Source organism: Saccopteryx leptura, chromosome 3 (genome assembly GCF_036850995.1).
Source record: "Saccopteryx leptura isolate mSacLep1 chromosome 3, mSacLep1_pri_phased_curated, whole genome shotgun sequence".
Classification (NCBI taxonomy): Eukaryota; Metazoa; Chordata; class Mammalia; order Chiroptera; family Emballonuridae; genus Saccopteryx; species Saccopteryx leptura.
The window spans coordinates 80,245,563-80,261,898 of NC_089505.1; the positions used below are offsets into that span (position 1 = coordinate 80,245,563).

Genomic DNA, 16,336 nt, shown 5'->3' on the forward strand with positions numbered 1-16,336 from the left:
AAACAGAGATTTAACATAAAATGAGTCCATGACGTGTGCAGGATTTACTATAAACCAGAGAGTGTGAGCCAGTGCTCAGTTCTCCATTTCAACCCAGATGCGAACATTGGACCATTCATCCGGTCATCATCCGTGAGAGGTCAGAGAGACGTGTGTAAGTTAGCGGAGACTCGTCTCGGGGCATTCAGAAAGGGAAGTCACAGCACGAGGACCGGGTCATCACGGTGTCCTCCCACTCGACGGTGAGCCTCGGGTTGCTGTCTCCCACTTCCCTGAGCAGCTTCTGAATCTCCACACTGGATCTATCCATCTTCAGCCGGAGTGTCTTCAGCGGCCCACGACTTCGTTTCAGACCCTCAAAGAGCACCGTCAGTCCACTCTGCCCCAGCATGTTCTGTCCCAAGTCCAGAGCCTCCAGGCGCTGGTTGCTGGTGAGAGCAGACACAAGGTCCCGGCAACAGAAGGAGGTGATGGAACAGCCACGGAGCCTGTTAGGAGAGAGAACCCCGCATGGAACAGGTCCTTATTCAGAACCAGCCGGTTGCCAGCCACACTTGGACTTGCTGGAGACCCAGTAGTAAAGAAATGGGGTTGGGGATTTTTTTTTTCATGGAGCTTATGTTGGTGACATCAGACACCAAGATGTGTTATTTTGAAGACAACAGGGACAAGTTGTTAAGGATGAGTCAGCCAGAGAGGATGACTGGGTGGGTTGATGGTGGTCAGTGAATGCTTTATGGGGACGATGGTATGAGAGAAAGTTAAAGAACAGTGGAGAGCGAGCCATTGTGGTCACTAGTGGGGGTGAGGGGAGCCAGTATGGCTGAGACTCCAAGCTGTGGCTCGTGACTAACAAGAGGACCCTGTAGGGTCTTATAGGCTACTATAAAACATCAGATTTTACATGCAGTAACATGGGGTGCTCTTGAGTCCTTTAAAACCATAGGTGCTATGGTTTGGTTTGCACTTTCAAAGGTACCTCGGGGTGATGGGTTGAGAACAAACATCAGGCAACCAAGGACCAGCTCAGAGATCATGCAACGGTTCATGTGATGAGTGTCCGCAGTTGAAGGGCAGATGCTCATCTCCCAGGTGTCTGGAAGAAGGTGGTGCCTCGAAATGGTTTGGATGTGAGGTGTTAAATGAAGGGAAAAGTAAGCAATCAGAAGCCTTAGAGTCTATGAATAGATGGCTTGGATTGTTACTTTCTAGACTTTACAGCAAGTTGAGTTAGCAATACTCACTGAGACAGGACATGTGACCATGGCTTCCATTTTGCTCCTGCTTCTCCAAGAGCTCCTTCCAGGCCAAAAGATACCATTGCCCATAGAAGACAGAGGGAAGCACTACTTAATCCACTCTCAGGCCAGTCTATAGAGCCTAGTGAGCTGGTTCAAGCCACACTGACCCTTCTGCCATGTGCCTTAGAGCATTGCACCATCTGCACACCCATATGTCGGGTCTGCAACCATTCTGCTGCTGCCCCCGGGCACTGTGACAGCCATTGGAGATACAGAAAATAGACTCAACTTCTCTCCAAATATAATGGGTAAGTGAATGAGCAAACTTTGGTATATTCATACAATGGTATACGGTTTAGCCATATAAGGAATAAAGTACTGACACGTGTTACAATGTAAGTAAACCTTGAAACTATTGTGGAATACAACTCAGCCATAAAAAGGAATGAAATCTTTACCATTTGTAACAACATGGATGGACCTAGATGGTACTATGCTAAGTGAGATAAGTCAGTCAGAGAAAGAAACATCATATGTTTTCACTTATATATGGACTCTAAAGAACAAAATTTAAAAAAAAAATAGAAACCAGACTCACAGATAGAACAAACTGAAGACAGAGGGAAGGGGTTTGGGGAAACTAGGTGGAAAACGTGAAGGGATTGAGAAGTACAGATTGGTAGTTATAGAACAGTCACAAGGACGAAAAGTACAGCATAGCGAGTATAGTCAATAATATTGTAATAACCACGTACAGTGTTAGGTAGGTAGTGCGTAGCGGGGAGATCACTTCATAAGGTATATAAATGCCTCATCACTATGTCGTATACCTGTAACTAATATAATATTGAATGTCAACTGTAATTGAAAAAAAATATATTATACTAACTAAAAGAAGCCACACAAAAAAGACCACATATGAGTCCATTTATATGAAATATGCATTATAAGTAAATCCAAGAAGCATATTTGTGGCTGCCAAGCACTGAGCAGAATGGAGACTGATTGCTCCTGGGTTCAGAGTTTCCACTGAGGTGATTTAAAAAAAAAAAAAAAGTTCTATCTAAAACTAAATAGCAGTAGTGGTTATACAACATTGTAAGTATACTAAATGCTACTTTAAATGTTTCCTTCTTGTTATGTGAAGTTCACCTCAATTGAAATAAATGTTTAAAAATTGTACTGTTCCAGTGACTGGGCAGAAGAATGCTACAATCAATCTATTGTTATAGAAAATGGAGCAAGGCCCTGGCTCAGTGGTAGAGCATCCTCCTGGGGCATGGAAGTCCTGGCTAAATTCCCAGTCAGGGCACACAGAAGAAGCACCCATCTGCTTCTCCACCCTTCCCCCTCTCCTTTATCTCTCTCCTCTCCCACAGCCAAGGCTCCATTGGAGCAAAGTTGGCCCAGGCGCTAAGAATGGCTCCATGGCCTCTGCCTCAGGTGCTAGAATGGCTCTGGTTGCAACAGAGCAATGCCCCAGATGGGCAGAGCATCGCCCCCTGGTGGGCATGCGGGGTGGATTCCGGTCAGCGCATGTGGAAATCTATCTCTGCCTCCCCTCCTCTCACTAAATTTAAAAAAAAGTGTGTAGAGGAGGCTGACAAGTTCACAAAGGGACTCAACAAATGCACTAACAGTGTTCTTATGGAGATAATTCGTGTAGACGAATCATCCATTTTCATAATGGGAAAAATTGGATGTCAGAAGTCGCAGCTGAAGGATAGTGGATGGGATCTGAACCACGTTGTGATGCCAAAGCCCCTGTTTCTTTGCTTGTGCTGGGGTGCAGGGTCCGTGTTCAGGTTTCCTGAATGATGCTGCAAGCACTCACTTACCCGTCTTCAATTTCTGTAGCAGTGTGCTCCTAACATCGCACTGGGAGTGACAACGATTACAGTCTATAACCCAGAACCTCTCAGAGAGGTTAAATATTTCCAAAACACCCTTGCAATGAGCACAAGTACATACCCTAGCCATTTTAGGTTGCAATTGGGCTTCCTCAACGCCTCACAGAGAAACCACAAGCCAGTGGCTATGGGATTGAGACCCAGGTCCAAGTGTGTCAGGCTGGAGTCCTCTTGAAGGAGCTTTGAGATGTGTTTGCAGCCGCGTTTGGTTATGTTGCATTGCCACAACCTGCAAAGACAGCCAAAGGAAGAGAAGGCTGCCACCCCTCGGGGATACATGCCCCGTGAAGTGACTGTTACTTCCAATACTGTGCACCTTCGACCTCGAGCCACATACTTTCAAGTAGGCTTGTCCGTAGCATACAAATGGAGTGATGATTATATTTCCACCTGCCTAGGTGGTAGAGGGTGGAACTGGCCTCCAACTGCCACCTTTTATTGTGGATAAACACACACACATCGTCTAGGATACAGATGTTTCTGGAATGGCAGTTTATGGTAAGTCAAGAGCTTCGGCTCTGGGTACAGACAAACCCTAGACTGAATCAAAATTTGAGCTTATTTTCTTTTTTTTTTTCTTTCCAGTTTTTTAATTACAGTGATATTTAGTATGTTATATTCATTTCAGACATACAGCTTAGTGGTTAATGTTTATATAAGTTACAAAGTGATTCCCCCCAATAAGACTAGCACCCACCTGGCACCATACATATTTAGTACAATAATATTGACTACATTCCCTATTTTCTTCATGGATAGGCTATTGAGATTCCAGTCTCCCTGTCCTTTATGGTTTATTTCAAAAGGGAGAAATATATATCTGACATAGGTGGGATATAAAACTGAGGCTTATGGACACAAATAAAAGTGAAGTGGTTACCAGCGAGAGGGGAGTAAAGAGGAACAAATATATGATGACAGAAAATAATTTGGCCCTGGCCAGTTGGCTTAGTGGTAGAGCATCGGTGCAGTGTGTGGGTGTCCCAGGTTTGATTCCCAGTGAGGGCACACAGGAGAAGCACCCATCTGCTTCTCCACCCCTCCCCCTCTCGCTTCTCTGTCTCTCTCTCTCTCTCTCTCTTCCCCTCTTGCAGCCATGGTTCAATGGAAGTAAGTTGGCCCTCAGTGCTGTGGATGGCTCTATGACCTCCACCTCAGGCACTAAGAATAGCTCTGCTGTGAGCATGGCCCCAGATGGGCATAGCATTGCCCCCTAGTGTGCTTGCTGGGTGAATCCTGGTCAGAGTGCATGTGGGAGTCTGTCTCTCTGCCTTCCCTCCTCTCTCTGAGTTTTAAAAAAAGAAGAAAATGATTTGACTTAAGGAGATGGGCACACAACACAATCAACAATCAGTTCAAATGCTATATGGTTGTTCACTTGAAACCTATGTACTCTTATTAATCAACACCACCTCATTAAATTTAATTTTTAAATTAAAAAAATGTTTAAAAAATAGATCTGTCTATATAACAACATGATATGAAAAATGTTATGTCATTTTAATAAGTATTGCTTAGGAGAGATAGGATCTTTCTTTTCATTTTCTCTCCTGCTACTATAAACTGAGTACTTAAATTTCCTTTTTAGACTCAAATGATTGGGACATGTCTACATTAAGGTATATCATTTTGTTTTTGCTTTTTTACTTTTAAAAATTTGATAGTTGACATACGATATTATATTAGTTTCAGGTGTACGATGTAGTGATTAGCCCTCTGCATAATTTACAAAGTGATCCCCTTAATAAGACTAGTCCCCACCTGACACAATACATAGTTACTATAGTATTGTTGCCTGTATCTCCTATGCTGTACTTTCCATCCCTGTGATACATCCTAGGTGGAGACATCAGATATTTCTAGGACCAGTTACAAGCCACACAGGTAAGTGGCAGAGACTAGTTTTCTAGGAGAGCAAGAGCCCCAGAGAAGTCAAAACCAGATGGAATTTCTGAGCAGAAGTAGGTTTCCAACCCCGCACAGTCGCTTGAATGCTGCCCTGCCTGTGATTCTAATGGGCACAGGTAGTTCACGCTGGGCTTCTTCCCAGCTAACAAGGTCAGCGAATGACAGCTCATGGGTCAAATTCAGCCCACCACCTTTTTTTTTTCATTGAATTTATTGGGGTGACATTCGTTCACAAAACCTACAGGTTTCAAGTATGCAACTCAACAAAACATCTGCATGCTGCATCATGGGCCCATTGCCCATTTCTGTGTCCATTTATCCCCACGTTGGCCCACCTCCACCTACCTCCCTTTCTCTCTGGATTTTTTGTAAATAACATTTATTGGAACACAGCCACATGTGACAGTGGCAAAGCTGAATTAACTGGAACAGAGAGCATATGGCCTACAAAGTCTAAATTATTTACCATCTGTCTCTTTGCAGAAAAAAAAAAGTCTTTTCCAACTCATATCCTATAACTCAATCCATTTTCAAATGCAGGAAGAAGTATGTCATATGAACTCAAAGAATTTATACAAAATGTCAGACCTGAGACCCAACCTCCCGTCCCAAATTTCCAGCATAGGGAAAAAGCCAGGAGGCAAACTCTGCCCTGAAAGGGCAGCAAATATTAACATCTGTTATCTCCCCAGTCTTTCCCTAATGTGTAGCAGGGTCTGCCAGTTTCATTCTAGCAGAATTATTAAGTGGTCTCATTTGTCCTATGTGGCGCGCGTGCGCGCGCGCGCACACACACACACACACACACACACACACACACACACAGCCAACAGGTACTTACACCAGGGTCCGTAGTTGACATTCAGGATAACTCAAGCCCTCGCACAGAAGTTTCAGCCCGCGATCCCCAAGGTCATTCTTGGCCAAGCACAGGTGGGTCAGCCGCTGATTGACAATCAAAGCAGAGGAGAGCTCCTTGCCACAGGCTTCCGTAAGGTGACAGTTTTCCAACCTGTGGAAGCACCACAACCAGGGGAAGACGGTGAGAACATTTCCAAAGTCCATCCTTCTCGATTGATAGCTCTTCTTATTCACTCCCCATCCTCTCTAGCTTGTGCCGTGAAGGACCAGAAATGAGAGAAGGGCGAGCACGATGGATGATTCACCCGCCTGGGACCCAAAATGGAAACCAGGTATTGTCTACATCAGTAGGAGGTCCCATACAGGTTGCCCTGCAAGTCCAATGTTACCCTTGTTCCTTCTCTATGTGGCCCAAACCTGGAACAGAAATGGTCCATGGAAGAGTGACTTACGACAACCTCTGCAGGAAGCACTTTGGGTGTCTCAGCGTTGTACACAGCAACTTGACACCCTCATCCCGGAGCTCATTGTCTGTGAGGTCTAGAAATTGCAGGGTCTGGTTGATTTCAAGGGCCAAAGAGAAATCATCCCACTGCTGAGTGATGTCAGAACAAGACCCCAACCTGTGGAATAGACAGGGGCAAGTCATTCTCCTGGGAGGAGAGACCCTATCAGCTTATTATATCATACTTCCCCGAAGAGTGCATCCTTGGTTCTCATCTCATCTACTCCAGTATGTGTCCGACCCTGGCCTGAATTATTAAAGAGTTGATCTCCTTTGCTTCTTTAAATATCCTCACAGCCATTTGATAAAGATCAAGCCTCATCTCAAATCTGTAATACACTTTGAAGTTTTGGCAACATGACCTGCTATTTTTTCACATCTCATCTCATTTGTTTTCTTCCTTTCCAAGTGAGAGAAGGGGAAATAAAGAGACAGACTCCCACATGCACCCCAACCAGGACCACTCAGCAACCCCCACCTGGGACCGATGCTCTGCCCATCTGGGGCCATGCTTGCAACTGATCTATTTTTTGTGCCTGAGGCAGAGGCTCCATGGAGTCATCCTCAGTGCCCAGGACCAATGTGCTCAAACCAATAGAGCTATGGCTGCGGGAGGAGGAGGGGGAGGGGGAGGTACAGGAGGAGGAAGAGGAGGGGAGAAAAGAGGATGGGGGAGAAGCAGCTGGTTGCTTAACTTGTGTGCCTTGACAGGGAATTGAACCCAGGACAACCACACACTGGGCCAATGCTCTAACACTGAGCCAACAGGCCAGGGCTTCACATCTCATTTTTTAGTATGACCCTGTTCCCTGCCCTAAGTCTGTCCTAATCTCACTTAGGTCTAGATATATGATTTTTTTTTTCAGAGACAGAGAGAGAGAGAGTCAGAGAGAGGGATAGATAGGGACAGACAGACAAGAACGGAGAGAGATGAGAAGCATCAATCATCAGTTTTTCGTTGTGGCACTTTAGTTGTTCATTGATTGCTTTCTCATATGTGCTTTGACCATGAGGCTACTTCAAACCAAGTAACCACTTGCTCAAGCCAGCGACTTTTGGGTCCAAGCTAGTGAGCTTTGCTCAAACCAGATGAGCCTGTGATCAAGCTGGCAACCTCGGGGTTTCGAACCTGGGTCCTCCACATCCTAGTCCAATGCTCTATCCACTGCGCCACCGCCTGGTCAGGCTAGATATATGATTTTATAGGAAAAGAAATGGATACCTGATACTCAAATTCAATCAAAGTTATTGGGGAATATGCAAATTAAAACAAGGAGGTACAATTTGACCCTCAAGTAGCCAGGTCCAGAATTTGTTGAGTTGAAGTGTTGCAAGAATAGAAAAAGTGTTGAAGGAGAATTGGGAACTTTTTTTCTGTTAATGGGGACATGGATGTGACACTGTTTTGGAGGTCACATTAATCCATTCTATTAGGCTCTGGAACCCAGCAACTTTTACAGGCACAGATTAGAGTATAGGACTCTAGGAGAAGCTCATGGTCTGATCATAATTCTGCCTCTTACTCTGTTCAAAGTCTTTGCAAGTTATTTAAACTTTGTAATATTCCTTTTTCCCCTATTTGTATTTTGGGGAAAGATAATACCTTTATATCAAGCAAACAAAGAATATAAACCATCCCTAACCTGTGCCCAATAAGGTGTATGTCACAGGTAAAACTGCAGTGTTTAAATTAGTAGCTTTTATCCCTCAGAGCTTAACATACAACACAGACATGATAAGTTTATGTACATAATTGGAGTATAAGGTGGAATTTAAATTTTTCATTGCAGCATTACTTAAAATAGTCAAGATGTGGAAGCGGCCCAAGTTCCCATCAGTAGATGACTGGATAGAAAAGCAGTGCTATATTTACACCATGAAATACTACTCAGCACACACACACACAAAAAAAGAAGAAAATGCCTGACCAAGTAGTGGCGCAGTGGAAAGAGCGTCGGACTGGGATGCCGAGGACGCAGGTTTGAGACCCTGAGGTCGCCAGCTTGAGTGCAGGCTCATCTGGTTTGAGCAAAAGCTCATCAGCTTGGACCCAAGGTCACTGGCTCCAGCAAGGAGTTACTCAGTCTGCTGAAGGCCCACGATCAAGGCACATATGAGAAAGCAATCAATGAACAACTAACGTGTCGCAATGCGCAACGAAAAACTAATGATTGATGCTTCTCATCTCTCCGTTCCTGTCTGTCTGTCCCTGTCTATTCCTCTCTCTGACTCTCTCTCTCTCTCTGTCTCTGTAAAAAAAAAAAAAGAAGAAGAAGAAGAAGAAGAAAATCTTACCTTTTGTGACAGTATGGATGGATCTGGACAGCATTATGCTAAGTGAACTAAGCCAGTCAGAGAAAGGCAAGTATCATATGATTTCCTTTCTATGTGGAATTTCATAAACAAAAGAAACTAACAAACAAAATAGAAACAGACTCATAGATACAGAGACCAGACTGGCAGCTGTCAGAGGGGATGGGGGCAAGGGGGCTGGGTGAAAAAGGTGAAGGGGTTAAGGAAAGAAAAAGGATCTCACAGGCACAGGCAACAATGTGGTGATAGCAAAAAGGAAGGGGGTGGGGAGGTAGGAGGGGGTAGAGGGGGATAAACGGTGATGGAAGGAGACTTGACTTGGGGTGGTGAACGCTCAGTACAATATACAGATGATGTAGTATAGGGTTGTACACCTGAAACCAATATCACTTTATCAATCAATGTCACCACAATGAATTCAATTTTAAAAAATAAAAATAGAAGGTCTCAAATTACAGGAACATAAATTGAAGATTCCATATCCGGCAGTCGCCATCTTGGCCCCTCAGTGTGCCCCCTGAGAAACATGATTTATCAAAATTTTAGAGTAACAGCTGTTTTTCTCTAATAAAATGAAAACAGCACCATAATAAGTTCTCAATTTGTGCCTGGCCCTGAGGCAAAGCAGTTTACAGCTCATGTTTCATTTAATTCTCAAAATTCCCATTTTATGAATAAGGAAACAACAGCTCGAGTTCATATAGGTCACAGATACCGGAGCAAGGATTTGAGCTCATTTTCAAACCCAAAAACATGTATGGCTAACCAGTCCCTCAGGTTGCTACTCCACTGAGTCAAGGGCAGGTGGTGGGATGGTGTCCTAAAGATGGGTGATGAGAATCAGAACCTGTTATGGGCATTCACTGAGGAAGGAGGGATCTCTCAAACCAGCAAGGCACTGGGAATCAGGACCCTTGAGGCTCGTGAGAGGTTAATGAGTGGCCCGTTCAGGTTGAAGCTGCTCTGAATCAGCAGAAATGCCACATCCTTCAGTTAGAGGAGGACATGAAATTCTGGGGGCTTCTTTGCATTCAGAGCTCACTATTCCATGCAGTAGACCAGCTAGCTGGGGAGAGAGGAGAGGCAGAAACCCCATCCAGGTTCTATTGGAGAATATGCTCCCCCATGTGGCATGACGTCCAGTCTGAGTGGTGCCCTGTGCTATATGGCTCACCCAACTCACAGCAGAGCTCACAGCAGTGATGAGATCTACCTGAGATACTGCAGGCTACATCTCCTGTGCTTCAGGGCCTCACACAACAGCAGCACCAGCATCTTATCACCATGGAAACTGCCTTCCAGGCTCAGCTGTGTCAGAGTCTTCTTACCAATGAAAGCCAGACAGAAGTCCTGGTATGCGTCGGTGGGGAAGACATTTTTAATCCTAGGAGACATAGAAGGGAGGGGGTTACATCTTGGGTGCTGAAGATGGTTGGTGTTCTGAACACTTAGTGGGATGAGATGTCTTCAAGTCAGGATGGAAAAGGCGAAGAGGGTCTGATATGCTGACTTAAAGGACAAGTCAACAGAACAGTAGCTGGGAAAGAGAAAAATGAGGCCTTGGCCAGTTGGCTCAGTGGTAGAGCATCAACCCAGTGTGTGGATGTCCCAGGTTTGATTCCTGGTTAGGACACACAGGAGAAATGACCATTTGCTTCTTCCCCAATCCCTGCCTTCTCTCTCTCTCTCTCTCTCTCTCTCTCTCTCTCTCTGTCTTCCCTTCCCATAGCCATGGCTCAATTGGTTCAAGCACATTGGCTTCAGGTGCTGAGGATGGCTCCATTGAGCTTCCACCTCAGGTGCTAAAAATAGCTCTGTTGCAACATCGGCCTGGGGGGGGGGTTTCAGGTGGACCCCAATCAAGGTACATGCAGGATTCTGTCTCTCTATCTCCCCTCCTCTCAGTTGGAAAAGAAGAAAAAAGAGAGAGACAAAAAAATGAGGGCCTATCACTGGAAGACATGTATGGTGATAGGGAGAAGGTAGAATTAGATGATAAGGTTAGCACACCCTTGTCTTTGCTCATGCTAACACCCAGATGAAGTGTCCCTATCCTTATTTTTTTATGTTGTATCTTTCCTTCAGCATTCAGCTCACAGACTTTGCCCCACCCCCTCAATGCCTACTGTCTTTTACTAGTAAGAAAAATCTCTTCTCCCTTTACCCCATGTGGTCTCTGTTTTTCAGCAAAGCAGTGCTGCTGGAGGCTGAAGCAAGCTGTAGTTTCAAAGTTAGCAAATAAAGTGCAGGCTCTCCAATGATATGGACCATTAGAAGTTGTTCTTTTGGCCCAACCAGGAGGTGGTACAGTGGATAAAGCATTGGACTAGGATGAGGAGGACCCAAGTTCAAAACCCCACGATTGTTGGCTTGAGCGCAGGCTCACCAGCCTGAGAGTGGAATGGCTCACTTGAGTGAGGGATCATAGACATGACCCCATGGTCACTGGCTTGAAGCCCAAGGTTGCTGCCTTGAGCCCAAGGTCGCAGGTTTGAGCAAGGGGTCACTCACTCTGCTGTAGACCCCCAGTTGAGGCACATATGAGAAAACAATCAATGAACAACTAAGGGGCTGCAATGAAAAACTGATGCTTCTCATCTCTCTCCTTTCCTGTCTGTCTGTCTCTATCTGTCCTTCTCTCTGACTCTCTGTCTCTGTCACACAAAAAAAGGAATTGTTGTTTTTCATTTCCTTATCATCTAGCATGATTGCAGGATTTTTAAGTGCATGAAAATGACTCCATATCATAGATGACTCTCTCACACGACACCTTGAAGGATGGGAACCCTTTTGTTTCTTTGTATTCTGAGCACTCAGGTGGTCAGAGCCTGGTCAGGCATTCATATATTGCTCTCACATTAAAAACACCTAGGGACAGCCATATCAAGGTGAGCTTCTACTTACACCACCTTCTGGAGATGACAGGTGACACGGGTTATCTGCTCACAGAGAATCCTCACTGAGGAGTGACTCAGGTAGCTCTGTTGCACATCCAGAAAGCTCAGATTCTTGTTTGAACTGAACACAGAGCAGAGATTTGTCCAGAGACAAAGAGCGTGATGGTCGTCCTTTGAACTAGAAGGCAGTGACAGAAAAGAGTACCTGTTAAAAGTACGAATGGGGGCCCTGGTTGGTTGGCTCAGTGGCAGAGCATCCGCCTGTCATGTGGAAGTACTGGGTTCGATTCCTGGTCAGGGCACACACAGGAGAAGCAACCATCTGCTTCTCCACCCCTCCCCCTTCTCTTTCTTGTCCTCTCTCTCTCTCTCTCTCTCTCTCACTTCCCATAGCCATGGCTCAAACAATTTGAATAAGTTGACCCCAGGCCCCAAGGATGGCTCCATGGCCTCGCCTCAGGCACTAAAATAGCTCTGTTGCTGAACAATGGAGTAGCAGCCCCAGATGGGTAGAGCATCCCCTGGTAGGATCCCAGTCGGAGTGCATGCAGGAGTATATCTCTACCTCTCTATCCCTCACTTAATAAAAATTGTAATTAATTAAAGTACAAATGGGAAAAGTGTTGAGAATCAGTAGGTTGTCCTACAAAGGAAACCAACAAAATGCAAACACAGCCCACAGAATGGGAGGAAATATTTGCAAAGCATACATTTGAGAAGGGTTGATATTCAACATGTATAAAGAACTCATACAATAAAAAGGAAAAAATCCAATGATAAAGTGGGCAGAGGACCTGCATAGACCCTTTTTTTTTTCAAAGATGACATATGGATGGCTGAGAAGTGCATGAAAAGGTGTCACCGTTACTAGTCACTTGGAAAATGGAAGTTAAAACGATAATGAAATCTCACATCACATCTATTGGAATGGCCACCACCAAACAAGAGGAGATAGTAAGTGCTGATGAGGGTGTGGAGAAAAGGGGACCCTTACGGACTGTGGACGGGATGTGGATTGGTGCAGCCACTGTGGGAGACACTACAGAGGTTCCTCAAAAAAATTAAAAATAGAACTATCGTATGACCCAGAAATTCCACCCCTGGGTATTTTTCCTAAGAAAACAAAATCACTATCTTAAAAAGATATTGACACCCCATGTGTAGCAGCATTATTCACAACAACCAAGACGTGGAGAAAACCCAAGTTTCTGTCGATGGATAATAGATAGAGAAGATGTGGTGTAAATACGCAACGGAATATTATTCGGCTATAAAAGAAGAAAATCCTGCCATGTACAGCAACATGGGTGGATCTAGAAAGCGATCTGCTAAGTAAAATAATTCAGAGAAAGACAAATACTGTATAATCTCACTTACATGCAGAATCTTACACTTAAAAAATAAAATAAAAACGTATAGACACAGAGAAGACAGGGTGGTGGCCAGAGATGGGGGGACATGAGTGAAAGCTGAGGTCACTTTGACTTTGGGTGAGGGGTATGCAACATATAATAATTAAATGTCAAAATAACCTGGAGATGTTTTCTCTGAACATATGTACCCTGATTTATTGTCAACCCATTAAAATTAATTTTTAAAAAAGTAGGCTTCCCTTTCTAGAATAAACAAGCCATGGGGATATACTGTAAAATATAATGGCTATAGTTTTTATAAAAAGAAGGAGGAGAAGCCATGCCAGTTAGCTCAGTAGGTTAAAGGATCATCCCGAAACATCAAGATTGAGTATGTTTCTCTCTCTCTCCCTCCCTGTCCTCTGTCTCTCTAAATCGAGCAATTAAAATAAATAAATGAATAAAAGAATTCGTAGGGAAGGGACATATATGAAATGTTGAGACTGTCTAGGGACGTCCTGAACCCATTCCCCACATGAAAACTATTAATACTAAAACAGAAAGAGGCTAGACTTCAGGCAGTGAGCACACAATGGTGTATAGAAAGTTGTACACCTGAAATTTATACAATGTTATTAATCAACGTTATGCCCAATTTATTTTTTTTTTAAATTAAAGGTCTCAAAGCCCCCCTTCCTAATCTGAACATCGTGGTATCTGTCTTAGATGATGAGCTTGCGGGAAGAAATTCCAGTTAAGGAAAAAACTGACCTTGAGCCACAGGGAGCAGGGACGAGTCTAGCGGTGGAAAAACCAGTCACAAAGGAGAGGCGAGTTCTTACCTCTCCGCCCACGTGTCTGACTCTGACGCGCCGTCATTCTCCAGGAACACGCCCTTGTCCACCTGCAGTGAAACCCTCTGCAAGTTCTCGCAATGCTGGAGGCAGAACGATGCGTGCACGACATCTGTTTGGTTCTGCAAACGCAGGGACACGACCTCGACGTGGGCCACGGCTTCTTTCACCAGCGACTCCTCCTGAGACTCGTACAGACGGGACACCGCCTCCTTCGCGTGCGCCGCCGAGGAGAAGGGCTGACTCGCGGCGGACACCGACCTCAGTAATTCCCGCCTGACCCCCGTGGACACCCGGCAGCCGAACGTGGCCTCCAGCTCCCGGGCTCTCTTCTCGTTCGCGAGCCCGAATAAGAAGTGACCCACCAGGGTCAGGGTGGGGTTCCTCAGTCTCTCTTCCTTGGACAGCAGCCTCTGCGCGTCCCCCACGTCCCGCGGGCACCTGTCCCCATCTCCCTGTGTGTCACTGTCCAGCACGTAGAACAGGGCGGCCAGAAACTGCTGGACGCTGAGGTGGACGAAGGCGTAGCGGCCCTCACAGTCGGCGTCCTCTTGGAGGATGCTCCTGTCCAGGAAGGGCTGGAGGTCGGCCTCCGTGACCCCGAGTCTCCCGAGGTCTTCTCGGTCAAACACAGACGTCTGCGCCCACGCACCCTGGGCGGCCAGGAGACACACAGCGCTCAGCGGGACGCGGGGGCGCAGACCCGAGGAGCCACCCGGGCTCGGTGCGAACTGGCCGCACAGGAAGCACAGGAACAGCGAGGTGGCGGTGTGGCACGTCGGGGCAGGGTCCTCGCCCTTCTCCATCTGCACCTGCAGACACGTGCAGACCACCCAGCACACGGCGGGCGCCGCGCCCATGTGGGACAGAGCCGGGTTGCTCTCCATCGCCTCGAGAGCTCGCAGGGCTGGGTCCTCCTGGCCGAAGTGCCTCAGGAAATAGTCCCTCCTGTCCCGCTCCGAGAGCCCCTCCACCTCGATGAAGAGCGGCTGTTCCACCAGGAGCCGGAGCTCGCCCAGGGCCCCCGGGCGCGTGGTGACCAGAAGCGTGGCCTTGGGGAACAGCTTTCTCTTCAGCAAACTGCCCAGCAGGGCGGCCACTGGCTTCTGCTTCTTCCAGTCGCCACAGATGTCCTGGACAAGTGACCCCGAGGGGACTCTCAGCTCATCGAACCCATCGACGACGAAGAGGAATCTCTGCGCTTGGGCGAGGATCTCGGGGCCGGCTTCCTGCGCGTGTGGCCACTTCTTGGCTATCAGCTCCGCAAAAGTGCAGGTCTCCTGGCGGCTCAGGTCCCTGCAGCTGAGGTAGAAGGCGGCCTGCAGTGTCTTGGGGAGGTTGTGCTGTGTCCACTCCAGCATCCACTTTTTGGCCAGCGTGGTTTTGCCGACGCCTGCGGGGCCCTGCAGCACCAGGGTCAGTGGCCTGAGGTGTGTGGTTGTTATGGAATTTGAGAACGATGTGAATTTTTGGCTTCCCTGGGTGATTTTATGATGAAAGTCATCACCATCTCCATGCCAAAATGCATACTTCCAGATATTATAAAATTTCTCCATCGTGTTTCTGTCTCTTCACCTGTAATGATATGCAATGGGAGAAAGTTGGGTTGCCCATGGTTATACTTAACTGGAAAATACACTATATAAAGGAACAGAAATAAGAAATACCAGGAAAAAACAAAGTTTCTTTTACCAAATATCAAACGTATGACTATAAGACAGTCAGTCTACCCTGGACAGTTGGCTCAGTGGATAGAGCATCAGCCTGGTGTGTGGATGTCCCAGGTCTGATTCCTGGTAAGGGCACACAGGAGCAGCGACCATCTGCTTCTCCACCCTTCCCCTTCTTCATTCTCTTCTCTGTCTCTCTCTTCCCCTCCTGCAGCCATGTCTCGATTGGTTTAAGTGCATCGGTCCTGGGTACTGAAGATGGCTCCATGGAGCCTCTGCCTCAGGCACTAAAAATAGCTCAGTTATGAGCATGGCCCCAGATGGGCAAAACATCAGCCCCAGAAGGTGGTTGCCAGGTGGATCCTGATTGAGGCACATGTAGCAATCTGTTTCTATGTCTCCCCTCCTCTCACTTGGAAAAATAAGGGGGAAAAAAGGCACTCTATTTGCTTACAGTAGTTCTGACCCCGATAACGATGTTATGAACAAGATCCAATGACAGGAAACTGGTATAAGGTAAACAGTGGACCCATGAGACAGTTTAGTGAGCTCATGAACAGACTCAGACGGGCAACATCTCACAACCTGCTGTGCAGAGTTTTAGGGGAAGAATGGTCTTCTCAGTAAGTGGTGCTGTGTCCAACAGATACTCACCTGAGAAATAAACTTTGATCCCCACATCACAGCATACACAAAAATTAACATGGGGTTGATTATAATCCTGATTGTTAAAGGTAAGGCAGCAAAGCTTGCAAAATTTAAATAAAAGACTGTCTCCATGGCATTGAGGTAACCAAGACAATGTACTAGCCGTACAGATAAAAA

General features: G+C 46.1%; 1 protein-coding gene across 1 annotated transcript; it reads right to left on the reverse strand.

Moving 5' to 3' along the window:
• Window positions 1-15,397, reverse strand: NLRP7 (NLR family pyrin domain containing 7). The gene is made up of 7 exons (XM_066372601.1): window positions 13,842-15,397; window positions 11,643-11,813; window positions 9,952-10,122; window positions 6,373-6,543; window positions 5,901-6,071; window positions 3,213-3,380; window positions 1-488 (listed from the first exon to the last, which is right to left on the reverse strand). The coding sequence occupies exons 1-7, from the start codon at window positions 15,395-15,397 to the stop codon at window positions 185-187; spliced, it is 2,712 nt and encodes a 903-aa protein (XP_066228698.1). The 3' UTR covers window positions 1-184.
• Between the last annotated feature and the right edge of the window lie 939 nt (window positions 15,398-16,336).

Excerpts from the sequence above, each read along its gene's own strand:
- NLRP7 (XM_066372601.1), bottom strand. The coding sequence starts at position 15,397 with ATGGAGAAATTTTATAATATCTGGAAGTATGCATTTTGGCATGGAGAT. Across the intron at positions 6,544-9,951 it reads TGTAGCCTGCAGTATCTCAG|GTTGGGGTCTTGTTCTGACA; the intron begins GTAGATCTCATC and ends TCTATTCCACAG. Across the intron at positions 6,072-6,372 it reads TGCTTCCTGCAGAGGTTGTC|GTTGGAAAACTGTCACCTTA; the intron begins GTAAGTCACTCT and ends GTGCTTCCACAG.